Consider the following 22,810-nt stretch of genomic DNA (forward strand, 5'->3'; position numbering starts at 1 on the left):
CTTCTCTGAACACTATACTAATTGAAAAAAATCCTGAAACCTACAAGATATCTGTTTAATATCTTTCTATTTCATCTATTCATATTTTGCCTCCAGTTAGTAAGAGTTGATATTTAAGCTTGATGGCAACTGAATTTTATAAATGCCCAAGTGTTTTTTTTTTAACATATATTGACGAAGGCACTTTAGCTGGATGCATGAACAAGACCACCCATTATAATGAATGCAGACACATTTCCAGAAAGAATCAAGCTCATGCATCCACTGTAGTAAAACTATTTACATGCCAGAATTCTACCATCTGACTTTTCTTTGTCAAAGGCTGGCTCATTTATACCAGAATCATGGGATAAACTTTGGCACAGACCCTTCATTTCCTAGAACTTTCCTTAAAAAATATAACAAAGATTATTAATAATTTCAGAAGCTACACCCATTAAGTCTCACCAACATGACTGTCTAACATAAGAGATGTACATGATTGGCTCTAATAGACATGCCAAAAATGGATGGGGGAAGCCCACAAGGCCTCAACCCTACACAAATAATGTGTGTGTGTGTATGTGTGTGTGTGTGTGTGTGTGTGTGTGTGTGTGTGTAAAACATTATACAAACTATGCAGTCTGTATTTAGGGATACACACGTATATATTCATATAATAATATTTAATGGCAAAAGAAGCCCTTAATTTGAAAGAGGATATATGGAATATTTGGAGGGAGGAAAGGGGAAGGAGAAATGATATAATTGTATTATAATATCAAAGTAAAAGTAAAAAGTACTTGTTTATATATTTTTATCTATGTATATCTGTGTATGTGGCTACCACATTTGTGTGAATGCCAGTGAAGAGGAGGAGGATGTCAGCTATCCTGGAACTAGTCGAGGCAATTGTGAGCCCCACTCAGTGTAGGTTCTGATAACCAAACTAGGGTTCACTGAAAGATAAGCAAATAATCTTATCTATCAAGTCATCTCTTCAACACCTGCTAATGTTTCTAAATTTACAGGTTATGTTTCTGATTGAACTTAAATAAGTCAGTGTTTTTTTTCTTTTGCAATACTATAGTGTTCTTGAAAATACTTTTTAAAAGAAAATAATTAACCCTTTGTTTCAAAGGTACAGTGGGACTAACCTGTAAAATTATAGTTGTATAGAGTGAAAACTGCATTTCATTTTAATGACAATTTTATATTGTTATTAATTGAAAGACCAAGGGGTAAATTCGCATTTGAGCTGACTTTATACAGACAGTTTGAAATTTCCTGTGCAAACATAGTACTTATGTTGGTAATGGGGTGAATTACAAGCATTGGGAATACTAGATTAAGACTTGCTCTCCTTATCATCAGTACAGCTTCATTTCCCAGTTTTCTTGCCAGCTCCCCTCTTCTCCTTCCACCTCATCTTGTTTTGCTTCTTGAAGTTATTGTTCCATGATTGTCATCTGAAAAGACTCAAGTATCGTGTATTTAATACTTGAATATAAATCTTTCTAGGTGTCAAGAATCTCTTTAGAAATATTTCCATGCTTTAGCCAAGTTGCAAAACAGGAAAATTATTTTGAAAAACAAAACTATTCTGGCTAGGTTTCTTCTTCCTGCTAGTGTGTCTATGGGTTAAGTAATAAAAAAATGATTGTTGCTCAGCATTTTGTAATATTATTCAAAAGAAGATTAATTGATTAGTTGAGATACAATGTGTTTTCCAAACTGTGCCTTCCTATGTCCTTACACACACAACCCACTCTCCCCCTCCCATTCCCCAGAGTTTAGTAGCAACCATGTTTTAGCAAGGGCATTCTTACTTTGGTGCCAACTGATTATCTCCTTTCAGCCCTATTATTGTTACGCTATCTGCAACTGCTACTAAGCAGGCTCAAGTGAGAATCTCAGCTAGAATGAATGTTTAGTGGAAAGGGTAAAACAATTGAGGGAAAATTTTCTCCAAACTTATTTTTGGTAATTCTTGATTGATAAAAGGAAATGTCTAGTCTCAGTTTTGCAAGTGAATGAATGCTGTTGATGTGCTGTTTAGACTGATTTTCCCCCCTCTGTGTGTTCTTTTTTATTCTTCTTTTTTCAATCCATCGCGACTGCAGCCTCCCCTCTCTCCACTTCTCCCATCTTCCCCACCTTGCCTCTCTCCCAGATCCACTGCTCCTCTCTTTCCCTTCAGAAAAGAGCAGGCCTCCCAGGGATATCAGCTGAACTGCTCTTAGACTGATTTTTTTTGTTGCAATTTCTATAGAAGACTAGATTTTCAGTATTATATTTTTCATATTCTTTGAGAATTTTACAAATATATTTGATCATATTTACTCCTATACCTCCGTATAATTCCTCTAAAATGTACCCCAGCTTCTCACCTTTCCTAAATTCTTCCCCCCGCATTGACACCAATTTGTATAGGAAGAGTAATTTGTATTGCTATATATTTAACATATTCTGATAATTTTCTAATTATCAGAAATTAACTGATTTTAAAGTGCTTTGATAAGAAGATATACCTGTAAAATTTTACTGAAGTTTTCATTAAAAATTGAAATCAGATTCTACAATGATAATCCAGTGTCACTTAAACATGCATGGCCAGTAGAAAGTGAAAACTGTTAATGGATATTTTATATTGGTCAAAATGGACTGCTGGAGAACAGAAGGAATAGGATAGGACAATTATGTCGTGTGTTTGCATGTGTTTAACTAAAAATGATACAATTAGCTTCTTGGGGTTATTTCTATATAGTTGAGATCAATTTATGTTTTGCTAAATATGAATGTTACTATCATAATTAAAAATATAAGATCTGAGAAATTATTAAAGCAAACAAACATATAAGGCTACATGAAAAGTTCATGAAAAATATTGCAATATCAGTTTCACATGAAATGCTACATGGGACAATACCTTTCAGTATTACAAACTTACAAAATCCACAGTCTGAAATATTTACCATTTCTATGTAATAGAATGTATGGTTGTCTAATGCCATTTCTAATGCAGACCAGGGAAAGAAAGCATACTCGTGTATGGTCACATAGAACAATGAAAGGAAGTCTAGGGGATATTAAATTCAGATTTGAGCTGACCAGTGGGGGTTTTCTGCCCATTTAAGTGAACTCATTTGTGTCTTCTTTCTAGTTTATATTTGTTGCTTCCTTAAGATTGTTTTCCCCGAACTAAATAGTCATCATTCCCAACAGTGTATTATGGATCTCTCTGTCTTCTGTTCCTTTAGGTGGTATGAATCTTTGTATGACACCAATGTGAAATAGTATACTTCTACAGTATTACTGAATGAACCTTTTCTGAGGTTTTGTTTATTGTGTCACAAAGTTCTATTCTGCTGAGCACATTTCTGTGAAATATTGTAAGAATGATATATGGAGTATAGAGGCAAAAATACACATATATTCAAGCACATATTGTAAAATGGAAATTTCTTATTAACATTTTTCTCCAACAAAACAAGATCATTGAATATATCGGCATTTGAAGAACACACAATTATTTATAGGAAAAAATCCAACTGTGGTACTTTCTATAACAACACAATGTGTGATTTCATCCAACTTTTAATGGTTTTATGGTGTTAACACATATCACTTGTCTTAAGCGTTACAGCTAATATGTACATTCTTTTGTGATCCGTGTATATTTCCTATAATTTCCTGAGATAAGATTGAATCTTTATTTATCTATTTGGTAAGAAAACCTTTCTATAAGCCAAAATAATTTATCAAGAACATTCAAACACAACTATTGAGGTCCACAGTTCATGAGGTCCCACTAGTTTGGTTTGGTTGTCTCTGTACGTTTCCCCATCATGAGACTCCATGGGACTGATCTAGGAACTCTGCATAGGCTAGACAATTGTGTAGCTTGATCTGCTTAAGGGGGCCCTAGCAGTGGGGTCAGAATCTGTCCCTGGTGCATGTGCAGGCTTTTTGGAGCCCAGTGCCTATGGTGGGAAACCTTGCACAGCCTGGATGCAGGGAGAGGGGCTTGAGCCTGCCTCAACTGAATGTACCAGGCTCTGCTGTCTTGCCATAGGAGGCCTTTCCTTGGAGGAGGTGGGAATGGAGAGTGGGTTGTGTGGGAAGACTGGGAGGTGGGAGGAGGGAGGAGAGGGGGATCTCTGGTTGGTATGTAAAGATAATAGAAAGTTTCTTAAGAAAAAAAAGTGAATGTATAAATTCACTTTGTTTAATAAAAAAGAAAATTCAAACACAGAAATCCTACAAATGACAAACTTATTAAAACTTTTACTCTAATGGCATTAAAGAATCAAACATGAGCTAAATAAGATTTTGGTAGAATGTTAATACTTAGTTTTGAGTAATGATGCAGAATGTACACTTATTGTTGCTGAGCATATATGAGTGATGGTATACATTTTACGTATTTTTCTGAGGAAACACTTCAATTCCTATCAAAATCAAATATTATTGAGGCCAAATACAGAAAAAAATCTTAAATAAGCTTTTAGAAATAAATAAATGGCTTATCTTTTATTCTGTTACATATGTCTACTGTCTAAAATTTGGAAATTCCTTAGGTGTAACCTAATTTAAAGCAATTTTTAGTAAGCATTGTAACGTGTAATTGCAAAGGGCTATTGATTTCCTTATGATAGACTATATTTTTTAGACTTTTTTCCCCATTTTTCTTTATTAAGAAATTTTCTACTCACTCTTCATACCACCCACAGATCCCACCTCCTCCCTCTTCCTATCCCCCAGCCCTCCCTCCCAAGCCACTCCACATCCTCCCATCCCCCAAATCAAGATCTCCCATGGGGAGTCAGCAGAGCCCGGCACACTGAGCCTAGGTACTTTTTAAAAAAATGGATTCTTTGTGTATTTCACGCCCTGCGTACTGATCCCATTCATCTCCCCATCCCTTCATATTTGCCCTCTGCCCTCGCAACCTCCTGCCCAAAATGAAATAAAATTTAAAAGAAAACCCAAAAATCAGGTGACAAGGGGTGGGACTTGATGGAGGGCACCTTTCCCTCGCCAACACCACCATATGACTTATTAAGGGGTGAGGCTAGGTCTCTCAAGCACATTTGCAAGGCCAGATCACCTATGCTCCTGTCAACAGGGTCAGCTTTATTGTGCTAATATGCTATTTTTATCTTTTTGATTAATATGATTAAAATTGACAGAGATAAATATTTAGAATATTTAAGTTTAAAATGTAATTAATGGTGTTGGAATTTCTCTGCTTACATACAGTTTTTTTTTTGCTGTTATATGAATCTATACTATACTTGTTTTTTGTTTGTTTCATAAGTGAAGACAGTAATCTTGTTATTTTATAAGATTTACCTTTCAAAGATTTACTGTCGTTCTAGTGACTTTAATTCTCTACAAAATAACAGTTTCATTATTAAGTGCAGTATTTAGACTTTTGCAATTTTTTATTTTTTCTTACAATATATTTTGATCATGTTCTTTCTCCTTCCTCAACTCTTCCCAGATGCTCCCCACCTCCCTGACCACCCAACTTTATGTTCTTTCCCTCTAAAAAAAGAAAAAGAAAACACCCAGAAATGAAACAAACAAGAAACAAGACAAAGATATTAAACAAGTCAAAAAAGTGTGTAAAAGACAATGCAGTCCATTCTGTGTTGGCAGGCCTAATGCCCAACATTGCGGCTAAATATCTATTGGAGAAAAATGATTTTCCCTTTGTCAGTGGGTGTCGGTTGAAAATAGTTTATTAGTTAAGGGAAGATAGGTTTAATTAAATTGACCCTGCTAACACTTTAAAAGTTTAATAAAAGGAAAAACATAGTTAAACTATTACATTGATATAACTGTAACAAAATATTTCTGTTTGAAAATCATTTAATGTAATATACAACTTGTGTTGAATGACACTTATTTGACAGAATGACAAATATCTTGAAATAAGATTCAGTTGAACTGGAGGAAAACAAAATAAAACATATACATTTCTATTTTTAGAATTGTGTTGCCTATGGTATGTAAAACAGGCTGTTTTGAAATTAAAAATTATTAATTTGGGACTTGCATATTTATTTTAAATTCAAAATAAGATAATTAACTTGCCACACATTATCTTGAATCATACATTTGTGGTCCTTTTGAAAGGCTAAACAAATATCAAATCCATATTAGTAAATCTCTTTAAAACATATAAATGATCATACCTATAGCAAATTGTACTGAGACTATGTCAGACAAGTCCTGAGTTTATTCTTGCTTTACAACAGGAAAATGTATTTATTAGAATTTTTAACATATGTTCAGCTTCAAAACAATATTATAATAAAAATGTAGTTAGAAATATTGTATAGAAGTCATTATAGTCCAGTGAAAAGATTCAAGTAGTTTGGAATTTAGGATTTATGTTATATTTAGAAGCATGAATTCCAAAGGAAATTAGGAATGTTGTCTTGAATCTCCTTTTCACATCAGAAATTATTAAAATTCACATGTAACAAAACATTCTAATGATAATAAGTATGCTTACTTTCAATTGTGATAATAATTATATTCTAGATTGCACAGCCTGGAATCTCAGCATTAACAATTCTATGTTTCTGGAAATTTGACTACTTCTAGTATAGGGGTATAATGCCTGAACTGAAACTGTAATATTGACCAAATTTCATCCGATTAAAAATAGGTTTAATAGAAAAGTTACTTGGCAAGTGAATCTGATTATTTAGAACATATTCTTACTAGTAGCATAGTTGACCTATGTCCTTATTTTTTATTTTAGTTATATATACATTATATGTTAAAGTACATTTTAAGAAACTAAAATAAATAATAAATAGAATAATTTAGAGTTTTATTGCCAAATTTACTTGCTTTATTTGGGATAAGATGGTCCTAAACTGAGTTTTTAAAAAGATAATTACCTTGTCAGAGGAGGTGATGGGGGTAAGAGAGAGGGTAGGCTGGGGAGATCTGGAGGAGAGATGAGAGGGGGATCTGTGGTTGGTATGTAAAATGAATAAAAAATTTCTTAACAAAAAGAACTCAAAAAAGAAAAAGAAAAAGAACAGAAAAAAATAATTTTGAAGAAACTGACTTTAAGCCATGTTACTTTTAAAAGGAATTTTTTTATACTTCAATTGTATGACAAAGAAAACATTCTTCCTAACTGATCATCTGTGATATTTTCACAAAATATTTTATGATTAACATTAAACTATTTTGATTACATAAATGATCATATTGATTGTGTTATAAAACAACACAGTGAGGTAGGTGTCATAAGCCTAATGTTTTCAGTAAAATTAATGACTGAACTTAGGGCCTTGTTCATCCTCAACTGAACAATATCCTCATGAATCTAGCCTTTATACAATTGTAAAATATTTATTGTAATACACTTTCAAAATGTCTGCTACAAAACTGCTTGCTAATACTTACGTGTAAGTATTCATTCTTTCCTTCACTAGTTTCTTTATTTTCCTTTTATCATGTATTGCAAACACATTAAAGTTAAGATTGTAAGGCTGACAATGAATAATAAAATTACATTTAATTCTGAAAAACAGTTGAGAAGAATCCAGGAGTCTGTTTATAAGCTTTTGTTTCTCTATGGAGAACACATAGAAACTTATATGTAGATTTGCATATTGTGTTCAGCCCATGAAATATCTACACCACATAATAATTTCAGGAAACAGAAAAGCTACTTGATTAGCAGTCTTATATAATTTACAGAATGATTTTCTTATCTGTAGTAATTGTTCTTGTGCTACTGCTGTGATTTTATTCTATTCTATTTTATTTATTAATTGTTTTTCGTTTAAGCACCAAAGATTATTAAAACAGGATACAAATTACTTTTCTATTAAATTTTTGTAAAGGCAAGGATGATTTAAATAATAAAGTAAAGGCTTTCAACACCTTTGAATTTTTTCTTCCTATTCACTAAATGCTCTCTAATTTGTATCTAAAGAATTTAAGACTTATTTTGTGTGTCAAAATTGCTATTCATTGTTTTTTCATTTTCATTTGCTCTGATTGTGATGAATAAATAGGGTATGTGAGGTAATAAGGACATGCCATTTGTGAACATAGCCAAAATGTATTGTTTCCTACTACAAATGCACCATCAGAAATAACTGGGTGGTCTTTCACTGCCACTTGATGTGATTTTTTTTTTTTGGGAGGGTATTCACAGATACAAAGACATTCCTTAAGATGTGATCACTATAAGACCAACAGCTTCACAAGTAAGCAGAGTAAAAGACTAAGAATCTCATATTGGATTGCAACAATAGGCAAGAAGGAAAAAAAGAAGGCCTAGTTGCCTTGGAGAAATGAGGAGGCAGTCTGAAATCCCTCGATTTTCAGAGTGAAGATTGCTATAATTTAAACTTTGTGGAAGAGAAGTAACGCAATGCTTAGGAGTCCAAGAAAGTAGTAAGGGTAGAGAGACACAGGAAAAACATGATGTGATGGGTAGAACGGATTTATGTCATATCTGGAGAGCAATACAGTTATCTCTAATAACATTGATTCAAATTCACATCATGAACAGGGGCGAGGAGTTCTTTTTCTTTCTCTTTGTATTGTTCTTTTGATTAAAAGAGAATTATTTCAAAATTTAGTTGAATTAAGAAATTAAATGATGGGAGGAATTTCCACCAGAATATTATGAGATGACATTTGGGGAACCTTTAGGAAAAATGAATGGCTGATGATATTTCAGATCGAAATTGACATACATTGGAGATTATGCTATGCACAGAGCTATTGTTGAGTAAAGAAGTTCTTATACATTATTTGAGAGGTCATCTACAGGAGTAGCCATTAGTAAATGGTAAAGAGAAAGAGGTAGCTATCCAATGGAACAGTATAGACAGCTTCCACAAAGGAGAAAAACAGTAGTAGTGTAGACAGACAGAAGAGTCGAGAGGAAATCACTATCGTCCTCAGACCTACTCATTCAGTATTAAATTATAACTTTGTAAAAGTTCTATTTAAGCTTTGGAAAAGCTTCCTGGATACCCATGTAGTATTGGAAATTTTATTTGGAGCCTTGATGGTGAATCTAATGATTTTACTAAAACATTAAAGTTGATACCTAGAATAGAACACAATATGTATTGATGCTAACCAAGAAGGAATTTCTTTTATTTTGATTGGGATCAAGAGATAAAGGCAAAAGGTAAAATTTTAGACAAGTAAAAGAGATTATTTAGAACATGGTCAAGATGTCAGAAAACAAGAAATAGAAGAAGTGGAAGGAATAAAATCTTCTTTAGCAGAGATAATTTTAGTTTGACCAAATTTTGTAATCCCAAATTTTTAACACTGTAATGAAATGTTAGTATTCTATTAAGATATTGCAAATTTAACACATAATATTCAAATAGCATGTCTCAGTAATTGGGGAATAATACTAATAAAGTGAGTCTAACTTTAAATTTTACTAAAATATATACATATAAATCAAAGTATTTGAACGGAAGTTATATTTATATATTTAGACTATGGAATATATATATAGGATATATATAGAAATGGAAGGGAATAAATAACATAATTATATTATAACTTAAAAATTAAAGAATTATTATAAAAATATTTTATTTCATTAGAGCCTGCAGAGAGGATTTGGAACTAATGAGGTTTCATTTTTAAAGTTTCCTTTGAAATCAATACAATTACTTCAAAGACCTGTTTATCCACATACAACTTCTAAAGACTTTTGTACTGTCCTGTAATGTTTGGACTGATCTTGTTATCTATGGGGTGTTTTAGTAGTTACGTTTTGTTGTTTGTAAAGAATGTCAACCTAGGGATTACAATAAGCCTATAACAGTGCCCTAGAGGCACACAAAAAGTACCCACTGAACAGAGAGTAAGGAGATAGAATTAAGGCTTTATGCTTATTTTTTAAAGTGACCAGTGTTAATATTTATACATTATTTTAAATTCTTTTGCTTTTATTGATTATAAAACTTATTTTATTATTGTAAAAGGATGCATCAATTACTCATGTAATTTCCAGAATCTTTCACATCCCTTTAAATGTTTATTTTAGCCACTCTTTCTCTACACTATAATTATTTACTTATGCGTGTATGCTTTTGCACTAGACATTACAAGGGGATATTTATTAGTTATGACTCATGCTTTTCTGTTGTTTGCATTTGAATGATAAGAACCAATACACATTCACATGTTAAGGTAATGCTAAATATATTAAAAACATAAAATTATATGAATTCTTCTGTCATTTTACTTTTGTCTGAAGAGATTGATTTGGTTGGAAGACAGTAATTGTCAGAAGGCAGTTATTCTAATTTGTTATATTTCTTTATAAGAATTTTTCAATCAGAAATTTTAAAATAAAACTAATTTCCTGGGGTAGAAGTGAAACCAATAGTGGTTTTTAAATAAAAATTAGCCTTATTTTCATCTTCATGTGTGCTTTTAAAAAAGATTTAAAATTCTACAGGGTGTATGATGAGATTACAACATATACATGATTCCACTTAGATTATTATATTAAAATCTTGTATATATACATATGTATATACAACATGGTAAATTTATATATTTATTGAATATAGTACACTATATTTTATGTGAATATATATTACACAAATATATTCACATGTATAATATATATTATATAGTTTGAATGTAGCATTTGAAAGGGAGGATTAGATTGAATTTAACAGTACAAGGTCTGAACTGTGAAGACATTATAGAATTCTAAGTTTGTGGGCTGGAGAGATGGCTCAGCGGTTAAGAGCACTGGCTGTTCTTCCAGAGGTCCTGAGTTCAATTCCCAGCAACCACATGGTGGCTCACAACCATCTATAATGAGATCTAGTGCCCTCTTCTGGCCTGCAGGCGTACACGCAGGCAGAACACTGTACACATAATAAATAAATCTTAAAAAAAAGTATGGAAGAAATCATGGAGGAAGTTTAAAAAAAAGAATTCTGAGTTTTTATAACTTTTAAAGAGTAAAGGCTGAAGAACATTTTATTGAAAATAGTATGAACTCAATTCAATATACATATGGAGAGAAGATATCAATTTTTCTTCTGATATAGATGTTTTGATAGAGATACACACATTTCATAAGAGGAGGAACCTGATAAAACAAATATTGAGTTTCTTAGATTTTCAAGCTCATAGTTCTGTAGCATGCATGCAGAGTATAAAACTCTGCCATTTCCTTGGTTATGTAAAAATATCTGAGTTATTTTGGTCAGTGTTTTCTGAAAGATAGAAATGCTGAATATTACTAACAGCTCTTGCAGTAACTGTTTATATAATAGAAGGAAAAATATATGCCTCAGTAGTGTCAACTTCTGTCAAATGCTGATGGCTTACCAGAGGAATTTTAATTTGATATAAATGAATTTTAGGTAGGTTGTTGACAATTTATGAATAAGGGAATTGACATATTTTTTTGGCTTAAGAGGTCAGTTTATCTAGCTTGGTTTTACGCACAGGAAACAGTTTGCTCATGGTCACATAGGCAGGTATTTGTCTGCTTTGAGATACTAATTCAAGGTTTTATGCCTTGTTCAACATCCTTTTTCTTAACAATGTTGGATGCTGTTAAAGTCGATTTGTAACAAGGTTTCATGAACTTAGAATATGCATGCATAAAATTATCCTTGTTCCATTCTATACTTTGTTTGCACGGTATGTTTTCAGCTATGTTAATGCTAGCTTCAGACTTAGTTGAAGGGGTTCTTTCTCTTTGCTTTTATCTTCTCCCCAAGTGTATAGTCTTCCATTTCATTCTATTTATCTTGTCAGTTTTCTTCTTAAAACATTATTCTCTTCCAGGCTTTGTTCTTGAAAACTTGACTTTCAATATCCAAATCAAATTTACACTCATTCCTAAGGTTTCACTGACCACTTCAGGTAAAGATGATAACCTTCATCAGTAAATTCTTATACAATTTCTTTTTCTTCACCCATGCATTCAATATTAATAACATATCTTTGAGTGCGTACTGTATACCAAGAAATCGTGCCACAGTTCTTACCTGTGTTTCTGTCTCTTTCTAGATTATATTCTTGGGAGTAGACACTGTGTTTGAAGATTTTTCTTCTTCAAGTACATAAAGCAATAAACGTTTGAACATAGCTGATGATCAGTAACTATTTGTAAAATAAATATTGATTCAAGGAGCAGCTGTGATAGGGTGAGGCCTCTGTGGTGTCAGTATGCACACTGTGGGGTATCAATTATATTTGAAGAGATTTTCTCGATTCTTAAGGAAGTTTATTCTTTGCATAACTTAAAAATGACCATTTACCAAGGAGAAAATCAAGATAAATAATATTTCATTCTTATTCAATTAGAAATAAAAGCGCTCCAAAACCTTTCAGACTAAAGTTTTATGTTCATAGCAGTTCAGTGATGATTCAATCTCACTTGCACATGTAAAATGTTACAATTATATTGTCTAATGTTCAGGAAATATTCTATCAACTGTAAAAGAGTGAATCAATTAGATAGTACTATTTAGATATGAGAGTGGTAATCTGTAAACTACTCATATCTAGTTTCTCAAAAGTTAATACTTTGCAATTTTAGGTGCCTGCATCTATCCTCTTAATTGGTAAGGAATATACATTTTATTTTATCTTTAAATAGTAGAGTGGTCCTTGTAAAGGATTAAGTCAGGGAATGAGCATAAGGGATTTGATAGACTTTCAAAACAGTAATCCTCTTTATTCCTACTCTGCCTCCAAGCAATACATTAAATACATGTCCAGTCCAAGATTCCTTTTCTCTGACCCTGCTTACTTGTCTTCCTTAGAAGCTTGACTAACTCAGGTAGGATTACCAGAATGATTAATTGGCAAATGAACTTATTCTCTTAGAAACAACTTATCTGAGTTTTGTTTATAGAACTATCACTTTTCCATGCCTAACTTTAGCTTCATTACACAAGGAAGCTAAATGTGAGAAGAAGATTTTATATTGTAATGTCTCTTTTGCTCATCAATAATCAGTATTTATTATTCTATCAAATGAATTTAGACATAACAGTTTTAGATAAACTTTGATTTAAAAAAATACTCACTCTTCTTGCAAAGCATCATGGCCAATATATAAATCCATATACTACCGTAACTGATGTGACCATTTCATAGCAAAAATAGATTCTTAACACATGTTTTATGAAAATAACTTTGAAGATATAATGGTGTTCTTGAGTAAGTTAAAAGCAGGAGTTCTCAACCTCTGGGTCACGACCCCTTTGGGGTCACATATCAGATATCCTGCATATCAGATATTTACATTATGATTTGTAATAATAGCAAAATTATAGTTATAAAGTAGCAACTAAATTTTATGATTTGATGTCACCACAACATGAAGAATTGTATTAAAGTGTCACAGCATTAGGAAGATTGAGAACCACAGGTTTAGCGTGTTCCTCCACACTGAAAATATTAATTTCATTTGACAAATGTTTCCTAAGAATTATTATATGGCGTCATCTGAGTTAGGTGTTAGGTATTTTATGATAAATTAAGAGTGAACAGGAAACAAAATTGGTTCTTTTATGAAGATAGTTATATCAAAGGAAAGGTGTATTGAAAATAAAAATAATTACACATGATGTTATTTTAATCATCAATTTCAAAGTTGTTTAGCCTTATATTCCTCCTATAGACACTATAATATTTGCAAAAAGGCAAGTTATCTATTGTCTCAGTTTCAAATCAAATCATCCACCTTAAAACTAACTAAAATTCAATAAATCAGCACTTGTACCCAATGTTTTAAAAATATCTAAAGCAATTGAATAACTTCAAATTAGCTGCTACAGAGCAAGAGTTTAATACAAAATGCATGAATGAAATTATGAATCAAGAATGAAGAAAATCCCCTATGAGCTTCAAAGAATGGAAATACAATAGTTAATATGATCTGATCTCCAAAGACAACCATTAAAAGATTTTTAATGTATATTTCCTATAAATGTATCTTTTATCAGTAATGATGGTTGGTATGGGAAGAAATTGCTTCATCTATACTCTATTTATTTACTCTATTGTTTTCCAATTAGAAAATTAGTAAATATCTTGTGTCAGAGACACAAGTTACAAGACTGAAAGATCTTAAGAAGCAGCCTTATTTAAGTAGTTCCACCAAATCTAAGTTTATGGTCAGTTAATAACTGTCTACCTTTTCAAAGCATAGGGAACATTTTCATTGGAATTTAAATGTATAATTGCTACTTCAATTTAATTTTATGACTTTTGTGAGTGTAATCAAAATTCTTCTTATATGGTGTTCTGGTTTGCTTCTCTGCTGATGTGATAAAACACTAACCAAAACAACTCATGGGAGGAATTGGTTGGTTTGGCTTGCAGGTTAGGGTCTTCCATTGAAGGATACTAGAGCAGGAACTGGGAGCAGGGACCTGGATGTAGGAACTGAAACAGAGACCACAGAGAGACCCTTCTTACTGACTTGCTTGACTGGTTTTCTCAGCTACTTTTTTTGTTGTACATCCCAGGACGATGGTACTATGCAGAGTGGGCTGGGCTCTCCTATGCCAATTAGGAATCAAGTAAATGCCCTGCAGACAAGGCCCACAGACCAATCTTATGGAAGCAATCCCTCAATTGAGATTTCTTCCTCCAAGGCATGTGTAAGTTTGTGTCAAGCTGACAAAAGCTAATTATGACTTATGGAATCTATCTTCATCTAAACAACCTGCATTAAGTACACTTTTGTAAATGACAGTGTCAATTTCAAGGGTCAAACGGGTGTCTTCCTTCATTACATAAAGACCATGGTCCATTTTCTAAAATAGATAATCAACCTAGTACTTTAAAATATATCCCCTGTCAATAACATACACATATGGGAATTTCCAAAGATTCCAAACCTTCATATGGGAAAACTGACTAATGTTTGGGTATATTATACTTCAGAACTTAAAAATATTGGCTATGAAACTCAAACTCAAATTTCTATTAGGATTAGAGGGATATCATAAATTCTATAAGAAGTCATGGTATAAAGTCTTATGATACTGCAGGGAACAATATAATGCTTGTTTATTTTCTGTTAATTTCATCACTGGCAGATTTTAAATTTTTTACTTATTAAAATAGAAACTTTAAAATTCAATTTTTATATAAATTTTTTAGAATTTCAAATCTTTTGGTAGTATAATCTAAATATATTTTGCAAACCTGGTTTGCCACTTTAAAGACAGTACAGAAATATCAAGAGAATCCCATATATGGTCTCTTCTATGATTTAAATGCTCATGTAATGTCTGCTGACTATATTATATGACATGAGGATAAAATACATTTCATAATTTTGAGGAGGAAAACCTGAAATCAGTTTCCTAATAATGTGTATAGTAAGCAATGTAAGGAATTTAGAATTAGCAGTCATTATAAATTAGATCAAGAGACATATAATACTGACTTATTCTCTGACCTAGGATAAATAATCTCTGGGACTATTTTCTACATGTCTTATGTGCTAGTGGTGGTGGGGTACCTCATCAACTAAAGTTATCATACTTATTCTAATATATTGTATAGGAAAAGGAAGAACTATATTAGTTGAAGGTATGACTTTTATTTGTCTTTAAGTTTACTATGCACCAAGAATTTCACTAAACTTTAGAATCCAGTTTGAAATCTACTGGAGTAGATAATCTCAAAATTCAATTTTACCTTTAAAATGTTTTGTTAAGTACATTTCCCTGTTTGAAGTATTAGACAGGAATATCCTCCTTAATTTCACCTCTGAGATGGGACTAACAAAGTTATTTAATATCTTCAGTTTATCTTCAAGGATTACGATACTTTCATTCAATGGGAGTAAGTTTTTAAAAAGTTTTTAAAGTACATTTTTGTTAATTCCCTGAGAATTCCACACACTATTTTATTTTTTTATCAAATTTACCACTGTTCCTATTCAGTCTTAGATCCACTTACTTCCCTATTCTCCAGCCTCAGGTTCTCTTTTTTCAAAGTAACTCATAGAATCCATTTTGTGTTTTCCATATATTCACAGGCATGGGTCAACCACTGGAGCATAGTCATCTTACCAAGTCCCACATCCCTCCCTCAGAAACTATCAGCTGTCCACAGATCCTCAGTTAGAGAAGGAGGCTAATCACCCTGTCCTCCTTCCATGATAGAATGTTGACAGTTTTCATCTTGTGTAGGTCTTGTGCAGGTAAGCACAGATGCTGTGAGGTCATGAAGGCAGCATTCCTGTTGTGTTCAGAAGACATTCATTTGCTCCAGTACTTCCTGACCTCTGGCTCTTACAATCTTTTCACTTCCTCTGCAATGATGGTCTGAGCCTTGGCGAGAGGTGCTATAGATGCCTTATTTGTGATTGATCACTCTAGTAACACTCTTCGCAGTTTGATCAGTTATGGATTTCATCATTAACCACTGCCCACAGAACAAAGAAGCTCCTCTGATGAGGTTTGAAAGCAATACTTATCTATGGATACAGAACGATATACATTTTTAGAGGTTTGCTACTATTTTCTTTCTTATTGTTATTCATTTTACATACCAACCACAGATCCCCCTCTCTCCCCTCCTCCCTCCAGCCCTCCCGCCCAACCCACCCCTCATTCCTTTCTCCAACAAGGTGAGGCCTCCCATGGGGAAGCATCAGAGCCTGGTACATTCAGTTGAGTCAGGTACAAGCCTCTTCCCCTGCATCAAGGCTGTGCAAGGTGTCCCACCATAGGTAGTGGGCTCCAAAAAGCCAGCTGATGCACCAGGGATGGATCCTGATCCTACTGCTAGGGGGTCCCTTAAGCAGATTAAGCTACACAACTCTCACTTATGCAGAAAGCCTAGTCCAGTCCCATGGAGGCTCCACAGCAGTTGGTCTAAAGTGCATAGTAGGTTTACTACTGGGACTTGTGAACTCCTCAACCACTGGTTATTACTCATACTTACAGTATCAGGCAAGTGCTTATTTTCTGTCGAACAGGCATTTATTCCAACCAGAAACTGATTAATTATCCCCATACTGTTGGTGCCACTATTGTACCCATTAGCATACCTCACCACATCAGTCATTAGTGTAGTTCATAGGGTTTACTGCCTAATAAAACTGTGGATGTTTTTTTACCCCAGTAACCTACATAGAACCTTCCAGTCCTGTGAATGCTAATAGACAGTGGGGAAGCTTCTTGTTAAGTACCACCTGAGTTTCTCCATGTCCTCTGACCAATATGTTTGGTGTCTTCATCAATAGGATGTTACCATTAAGTTATAGTGGGCAACCAAGAAGAATGGCAATAGCCTTTATTGTTGAAGGAGTATCTCCAGGGCAGCTATGATTAGCAACACAAGGGGAGGTATCCCACACCTGGTTCTAAGCTTTTTTGGCATCCTTTGGCTTCTGGGAAGGCATAATCTTCTGTGTGGGCTACCTTATATCATCTATCTATCTATCTATCTATCTATCTATCTATCTATCTATCTATCTATCTATCTATCTATCTATCTATCTGTCTATCTATCAATCATCTATCATCATAATCTATATTTATATCCATATCCATATCTATATCTTTGTATTAGTGTTAGTTAGATCTATCCCCTCCTCTCTCTACTCTACCCTGAATCTGTCTTCCCCCTTAAATTTCTCTCCCCAGGATTCCAGAAATTTAGAAAGAGACCATTTGTGAGAAAGGGGAAAAGATCATAAGTGAGGTGGCAGATTGAGTTTTTCCTCTCTGGCAATGTTTTTATAGGTTATTTTTGCTGTATCATTAAATGTAATTCTGTGGTCTAAGTATCAGGCTTCAAGAGTGAGAAATCCATTTCTCTGAGACTTCTGTGAAACTCAATTCAATTACAATTACACATTTCACAGCAATCAGTGGCTTGAATTTTGTTGAGCTTTGAATTCCCAACCTCATACTTGGAAGAATAAATATATGAAAATTTATTTATCAATATGGTCCATCCTAAAAATGTTCTCAATTGCAAGAAAAACCATCCTGTTCATTATTAATGCATTTCGTCCTTGTTGGCATTTTAGAGTTTCATAATCACTGTCTCAATGAAGTGTGGCAATGTGGAGATGAACCTTTATTATTTCCACCAAATGTTAGGGGACCTTCATTTTGAAAAGTTTTTTTGTATATATTATGTTATATAAAATATTTTGTTTGGCCAGGGTTTGGCTTTGGAGTCAGGATTTCATGTAATCCAGGATAGCATTGAGCTCATAGAAACTAAGGCTGCTCTTGAAGTCTTGATCCTGCTGCCTACACCCATGACCACAAGCATGGCCCACCATATCCTTCCTGGTAGAGGCTTCCAAAGACTATAATTATATGTATATTTCTGCCCTGAGAATAAATTCATGTGGATTTCATGACTTTGTTCATGACTTTAATTTCATTGCTCAACTCAGACATGTAGAAGTACAAGAAATTGAAAGTTTCAGTAGAAAAGGATGAATTAGGAGGGATAGTAAATATTCCAGGATAGCTTCGAGGAAGCTAGATGATTTTACTATACATTATTCTACACTGAGCTGGCAATATTAGTAGCATCATATGTTTAATCAATTAAATGTCTTAACATTTTCATTATTTTTAATATTAAGAATCTACACAGAATTATTTGATATCACAATAGGAGAAAATTAAAGTGAGGCTTGATGGCACAAGACACTTGAGGAGTACAGGCATAGAGATTAAAAGTTATGCTACATAGCATAATCCTGCTTAAAAACAAAAAGGAACAAATTCAGAAGTATAGAAACTAAATTTTATTTATAGTTAAAAGTAATACTTTGTAAGCCAAAAGTCAGATTATAGATATCAAATATTATTTAGAATGCCAATAATAATAAACAATGAGTGCTACATGAATTGATTCAATTAACCATTGGTTAAAATAATTGAAGCCTTGGGTAACCATATTAATCATATGCAACTTTTTCATTGTTCCCTAAATAAAATAGCACAACATCTCTTTAGGTGGCATTTTTTGTATTATGTATTTTAAGTTACTCCGAGGATGCTTATGTATATTGTATTCATGGGCAAATGCAATTTTTAAGGGACTTGAGCATTCACAGATTTTGATATGTGGGTATTCTGGGATGAATCCCTTGTAGCTACTGAAGCATGGATAGATATATAATTTAACTTGTAGATCTTAAATATTTAGCAATATAGCTAGTCTTAGGCATTACCATAAATTATATCTTTCATATTGGGCATGAGACAATTTCAAATATTGAAGGAAAATCCCAATTTTAGTTATTTAATGAAATAATAGAGCCATGAATTTATATATGTTTAGTACATAGAAATAACAACAGTTTTTTTCACAGAAGTAAGTAATTTCATAATCTAACCATAAAACCTTTGTGATAGGAAACTTAGCTTTGTATACAAAAGAGAAAGGGATCATTGATTATATGGAGAAAAGCCCCCAAATATAGTGATAGCTTCCCTATTTGGTTAAGGAAATGTACATTACTACTTTTTGGTACTTACCAATGTATTCTATTTATGAGAATATCTTTTCAAAAACTGTTTGATAAGGGAACTATATAACAAAATCAAATAGCTCTGCTGACGGTAAAGTGACAGACTAGAAAAAAAACCAGATTAAAAAGGCTGCATACTCTTTCATTCCTCCTATATACTCACTCTAGTAACCCTAGATACATGTTTGTATTTGTTATTTATTTATACACCTTTTGACAGATTTTTGAAACAAAGAAGCAGTTTCTTAAAACAAACAAACAAATGAAAAGAAACAACAAAACATTGAAAGGTATTAAATAACACAGTCATTAGAAGAAAAAAGTGGTAACACAAAAATGGTTTCTTTTTTATTTTTGAGATTGTGTTTTAATCACATTTTTCTCTTCCCTTTTCTCTCGACAAACCGTCCCATATACCCATTCCCTCTCTCCTTCAAATTCATGGCCCACCTTTTCACCAACTGTCATCATATGAAAATTGTATAATTATGTATATCCCCAAATATAACCTGTTGAGTTCATATAATGTTACTTGTATGTATGTTTTCTAGACTGACGGTTTGGCACTGGACAAGAAATTGGTGTGCTATTCCCAAAGGAGGGCCACGTCTCCCACTCCCAGCTTTCCACAGTTACCTGTGTGTAACTGAAGATTGTAGTGTGCAATATAGATTAGTTTCTTTGATACTTGCAAAGGAGCAAAGGTTAAAAGGTTCTTATAGTCCTTCTAGGCTTATTTAGCCATCAGTTAAGTTTTTCGCATATATTAAAGGTTTGGGAAACACTGGGGATTGATATGAAACTGGACAGAAGGTTTGTTTTGTTAGTGAAACTTAGTAAGTTTTATTGATTTCTGCGTGTTTGTCTGTATGAGTGTGTATATGATTGTGTATGTATGTATGCACGTGTGTGTGTGTGTGTGTGTGTGTGTGTGTGTGTGTGTGCGCACACGCATGAATGTCACCCTTGTGTGAATGATATAAAAGAGTTCAGTCTTGCTTCAGAAATAAGAATATAGGGAGTGATATGATTAATGGCTCCATATTTAGGAAATAAGTAAAATGTTGATATTGGCTTACTTTCACCTTCTTGTTGGTCATATAAAAATAAGAAAAATTATAAGTCCCACCCCCACAAAGTTCTGGAATACCCAATGGGATGGGAAGAAAAGCTCTTTAGAGAAAAGGAAAAGATGTAACATTACTGAATCTTCTTTTGGGGGGATTGTTATGACCCGAGGCCATTTTCTTTAGTAGAAATCTGTAACTCTATTACCTTGCCTTCAAACAGAGTAAACCCCTAAACCCTGTGACATTTCACATTATTTTTACTCTGTGGGAATTAGACCAGATATGTAATAACTATCCATAAATGTAAAGCACTATCTATTAGCAATCCAGGCTTTCCTAACTTCTTTGTGCTCTTCCCTTCTAGTGTTTCATTGTGTGTAACCTATCAAAATTTTCTGCACAATTTAAGAGATTTTTTTGTGAAATATAATAAAGCCTTGAATAATTAGAAGCTAATTAACTAAAACTCTCAATTAACCAGTTTTATTTATTTATTTTTTGCTACACTCTCCTTTTAGAAGGAAGAGGCAAATGACAAGAAAACAAGCTGTTAACAGGTATTTATGTATTTATTTTTTAAAAATCAACTCCCTGATAATGTCCTGGAGCCTTTACAGATTCAGCCCAATTTCCATAACATTGTTTTCTATGTTATACTTGCTAAGATAGGAAAGGGAATCTATTTAAAAATCTTAGCATCAAACCTGTAATTTTGACTAATCCTTAGTGATAAGAAAAAAAAAGAAATTGGAATGGCTAATTAGAACTGATCTATCCATATGAAGTTTCTTGTTAATTGGGGTTTCCATGGTTTCATTATTTCTGGTTAGTGATCATTTATATTTATTAATTTTGATTGGATCATGTGATCACACAGAAGAGTGATAGCTTGCAGACAAAGTAAGCAATTCCCTTTCTGGGACTGAAAAGTCGAAGTTAGAGAAAAGCTACAAGTTGATGGAGATTAAGAGTCAGTGACATAAAAACTATAACACTTATATAAAATAATTAGAAGGTAATTTCAGTGTCTACCTACATTTTGCCTGTGGAATTCTTAGGAAGGTACATTCACTTTTACAGGGCAGCACAGGTTATTAAGTGTGCTACAGCAATAGTAGTAAATAACCTGAAATGTTCTGTCAGGCATGGGAATATGTTTGCATGCTTAGTAATCCTTAAGTACTTGAAATTCTTCCCCGTCTGAGAATAAATTGTAAAAAAAAAAAATCTAATTTCAAGAAGATCTATATCTGAAATTTCCTAAAAACACTTATGAAAATTTCACCTAGGTTGAAATCATCTATAGCATGTTATCCTGAATCTCATATCTTTTAGATTTTTAATGTAGAAATGAGTGATAATGGCAAAGGAAGGCAACCCGTGATCCTACAGTATGTTTTGATATTGCCTGGCAGTTATGTTCCATGATTATTTCCATGTGCTCTGCTCAAGTGAAATCTCTTTTTTGATGATATTTTTCCTCCTTCCTTGGCTCCATGTTTTTTATATGTATCCTATAAGATACATTTTGCCTGTGGGTTTTGAGGCAGATATCGACCGTACTGAGTGATGTACCCTACATTTTCAATGTGGAAAATGAAAATCACTTTGTTTATGTTTCTAATATGTTAGAACCTTTTTGTGCTAAAAATTAGTTTTAAATATCATGCACACTAAATAATACCCAAATGACCTGAAACAGTGGATGTACCTCCTTAATTGCTAAACATTGTATTTGACTATGACATCATTGAAGAACAGACTAGTATCAACTAGACATTGAAAATGAATAATTTCAACTGAACAAAATGTATTGAGTTTTGCAATTAGATTTGGCTCTTGAAAGTGTTGACTTTATATGACAGGGATTGAATTTAGGCATGGGAATCACTTTCATTTTTATTTCCTCAATAAAAAGGCATGCAAATTATGCCAAACTCTCTTAGTTAAGTTAATGATAGCTTATAACTATATCAACTCATTTCTGGATTAACAAAATTTTTGGATGTTTGTGATAAAATTTTACACTTACTAAAGTATGAGAAAAATCATGAAGTGTTTTTTGAAAGTGTATGTGAGTATAGAGAAACCAAGAGAGTCATAAACCGTAAGGCTTTTGGAGGTGAGGCTAGAAATATAAGTAAAAAACCATAAGTAATAGAGAATAGTGAGGACTAGCGTGAACTAGAAAATAGACAATTTTACCAATGGTGGTGGATACTGATACTAT

At 33.0% G+C, this 22,810-nt stretch overlaps 1 protein-coding gene across 1 annotated transcript in view; it reads left to right on the forward strand.

The window, feature by feature from the left end:
• The window catches only part of Dach2 (dachshund family transcription factor 2), a 511,265-nt gene that overhangs the window by 117,125 nt on the left and 371,330 nt on the right, over nt 1–22,810 (forward strand). Inside the window, exon 2 of the mRNA XM_052735012.1 lies at nt 21,099–21,137. Within this exon, the coding sequence (XP_052590972.1) occupies nt 21,099–21,137 (39 nt within the window). The remainder of the gene's footprint in view (nt 1–21,098; nt 21,138–22,810) is intronic.

Source organism: Peromyscus californicus, unplaced genomic scaffold, assembly GCF_007827085.1.
Source record: "Peromyscus californicus insignis strain IS unplaced genomic scaffold, ASM782708v3 Scaffold_10__1_contigs__length_136768540, whole genome shotgun sequence".
Taxonomy (NCBI): Eukaryota; Metazoa; Chordata; class Mammalia; order Rodentia; family Cricetidae; genus Peromyscus; species Peromyscus californicus.